The 3,452-nt window shown below is 40.5% G+C and overlaps 1 protein-coding gene across 1 annotated transcript in view; it reads left to right on the top strand.

Annotated features, from left to right (window-relative positions):
• LOC139764164 (uncharacterized) overlaps positions 1-2,758 on the top strand; it is a 12,882-nt gene extending 10,124 nt beyond the window's left edge. Inside the window, 2 exon segments of the mRNA XM_071690710.1 lie at positions 1,628-1,795; positions 2,028-2,758. Of these exon segments, the coding sequence (XP_071546811.1) occupies positions 1,628-1,795; positions 2,028-2,470 (611 nt within the window). The 3' untranslated portion in view covers positions 2,471-2,758.
• The last annotated feature ends 694 nt before the right edge of the window (positions 2,759-3,452 follow it).

The raw sequence follows: 3,452 nt of genomic DNA, 5'->3' as shown, positions 1-3,452 counted from the left end.
GAAATAATTGAGTGATAAGGGATGGATGTTTGAAATAGAAAAATGAAAAAGAAACAAACAAATAATCTCTAAGTTTCCAATAGAAGAATGTCAGGGGATATATGTTTGAAAGAAGTGAGTAGCAAGAGGTATGAGTTTGAAAGAAGTGAGTACCAAGAGGTATGAGTTTGAAAGAAGTAAGTACCAAGAGGTGTGAGTTTGAAAGAAGTGAGTAGCAAGAGGTATGAGTTTGAAGGAAGTGAGTACCAAGAGGTATGAGTTTGAAAGAAGTGAGTACCAAGAGGTATGAGTTTGAAAGAAGTGAGTACCAAGAGGTATGAGCTTGAAGGAAGTGAGTACAAAGAGGTATGAGCTTGAAGAAAGTGAGTACCAAGAGACATAGTCCGAAAGAAAAGAGCGAAACGAGACAAAAAAGGAAAAAGAAAAAAGAAAGGATTTCTAAGAAGTTTGAAATAAAAGTGACAAAAGAACTTAAAGATTACTTAAGGATCATTTCTAACGAAGTGCCCATGATTCTACCAGGATTACTTTCTGTAAGCATGTGATAGACTTGTGGGCATGTGATAGACTGACTGGGTCAGATAATCACCATTTATTTTTTGCTGTACGATAAAGTCAAAGAATCTAGAGATGCCAGCCTTTGCGAGCCATTGCTGTGCACCTACCTTCAAGGAAACGCGTATTCACCTCACACATCTTTACTACGTCCTCAGTGCCCCCACTGGCCAGTATTAAGGTGCTGATTCACACAGACACACACACACACACACACACACACACACACACACGCACACACAAATAGCTTTGTTACCCTGTTAAAAAACTCGTTGTCTACTTATGATTATTTGTATGAAGGCTGGAGCCAGGCTGGCGAGACCTTCAACCAGCCGAGCCCAAACTATCTCCCCACAAACATGGTTTTATACTGGCATCTCAAGGCAGACCTTACAGCAGTGAGGGGAAGTCATAAACTCATGTTGTAATTTCACCCAATATTCGCTTGTTTTCCATGATATTAGTTGGAGTTTGATTGTTTGTTGGGGATTGTTTGTTTGTTAAAGATGTGGCCAATGCTTCATCCATAAGAACAATGCTTTGTCAATAAGGCCAATGCTTCATCTATCATAAGGACAATGCCATAACCATAAGGCTACGATAGTGTGTTGGAGACATTTCACTTGTGATTCAGAAGTTTAGTTTTACATTTTGATGTGACTTGTTCTGTTACGTCTGAAACTTGACAAATTTGTGGAGTCTGTTATCTTTGGTACGAAATCGATTTGCTTCTCACTCTCTATAGATAACTGACGTAAGAACAACGAAGAGGCAACACTGTACTAATCTGGTCAAGGTGTCCATGCAAGACCTGGACCCTCCTTCAATGTGCAGTATTAGCTCAACTGCAACTTGAGATCGCAATGTCAGATGTTCTATTCATTATCTTACTTTATTGGACAATAGATGATAAATCCGGATTCGAAATCCAAAACCAGATTTTGGCTGCAGGTCTCTTTACCTCTCCTCAAAACGACTGTCAAAAGTTTTACTCATGCAGTGTTAGATCGCATTCAAAAGCATTCATTTTCAGAACCACTAGCGTGACTGAGTCTACATTCTCCCCCCCCAGGTTACTCCCTAATCAAGGATTACTACTGGTGCGCGCCCTTCGAACTGCTGGAGGGCGTCACTACTGGTCTCTTGGTCACAGCCGCTATCATCTACGGTGCCCAGCTCTCCACCAGGACCAACGTCGCCACACTGCAAGGTGTCCTCGCTACACTCCACTATGGTCTCGGTGAATATCCAATTTCTATGCATTTTCGTTTTCCTCTCTCTCTCTCTCTCTCTCTCTCTCTCTCTCTCTCTCTCTCTCTAATACCGTAATTCTATGTTTCCTCTTCAGGTTTGCTGATAGAACATCAATACATTATATTTTTTCTGTAGAATTTTGGATATAGAAAGTTTTTCGTACCTGTTATCCAATTCAATATGTAATCAATGTCTCATTGCACTATATGCTATTACAGGTAAGGGCGCTGGTAGTCTGCTGGGAGGGTACCTCATGGCAAAGCTCAAAGCTCCGTTAGCTTTCCAAATATTTAGTGGCATCTCTCTCGTATCTGCCTTCTTGTATTACCTATATGGCAAGCTGATCATCCTCCCGAGGCACGCGAGGATATTGAGACAACGACAAGAGATCATGGATATGCCCATCGAGACTATCTCTCGCCGGGAACACAAAAGGTTGAGTGATCTCTCTAAAATAACAGAAGGCGAGAAGGACAAAGGAAAGCAGGAACGGAAAAAGAAGCCGTCACCGCCTCCAGTGACAGAAAACGCGGAGGTTCACATGGCAGAAAACGGTGCTTTGGACGAAACTCAGATGACAGACTTGCCTGCCGACGATACTATGATCTCCCTCGACGAATCATTCGTTGAGAAGGAAACACAAAAGAAAGAAAATGACTGAGCATCTCACTTAATAGATATCTTACTGTAACTCTAAAATCAAAGACATAAATTCTACTGTAATTCCCACAAAGATGTGAAAACTGTAGTTATCTTCGAAGTAAGACTTCATAAAGCAATGTTTGATGTTGGAGGAATAAACCCTTTAGAAAACCTTCTATAGATAATATAGAAATCCCTGGTGCTTATCTTCTCCATCAAGGTGAAACGGAAATAATGCTATGTATGATTTCACATCGAGGACGTGTTTGCAGTTATTCATAAATCTAATAAAACTATCTGACAAAAATCATTGTTGTTCACATCCTGGTTATGACATACAGATCTGCTCTGGCGGTTCATGAGTCGTCCAGACCAATGACGGACGATGTGGATAGGAGGGTAAAGCAATACGTCACAAGACTAGGGTTGCATGAGACGTGATTAGGTCGTCTGTCTTCCCGGGTTTCGTTTGTAGTCACCCGAGGTGGTCGTACTGAGTTTGCCTCAGGCCAGGAGGCTGGAGATGTTATCCTGGCTCATAACTTGGTCGTCACGCAAAGCTGATATCTTAGGCTCTTTATCCTCACTGGTCAAAGTGACTACAACATTTCAACTGAAAATGTACGGAATAAAAACCAATTGTAGAGTGATCTGTGTTGACGCGACCTAACCGACCGAATTAATGATGTAACTCTTCGAAGTAATCATCTTTTTGTTAAATCTACTTTATATGAACTGTATCCATTGTGAGCAGCTGCAGCATATTTCACATCAAAATATCACTTTCGCCTGTATTTTAAGATACATCAACTCTTCGTGGTGTCTTTAAAAGATGAAATGATTTTGTCTCATCCATTAACCTTTGAAATCTGGTTTGGATGATAATCTTTGATCATACTCCAATTGTCTATTCTTCTCTGTTGTTAGAATTAGAAAAATAATTCTCTTACAATGGACAGGAAACCTTACAAATGATGAATTCACATTCATCATTTCCTATC

The sequence above is a fragment of the Panulirus ornatus genome, chromosome 48, assembly GCF_036320965.1.
Source record: "Panulirus ornatus isolate Po-2019 chromosome 48, ASM3632096v1, whole genome shotgun sequence".
Taxonomy (NCBI): Eukaryota; Metazoa; Arthropoda; class Malacostraca; order Decapoda; family Palinuridae; genus Panulirus; species Panulirus ornatus.
Note: the sequence above shows the minus strand (reverse complement) of the source record. Positions and strands in the feature narration are given on the sequence as shown.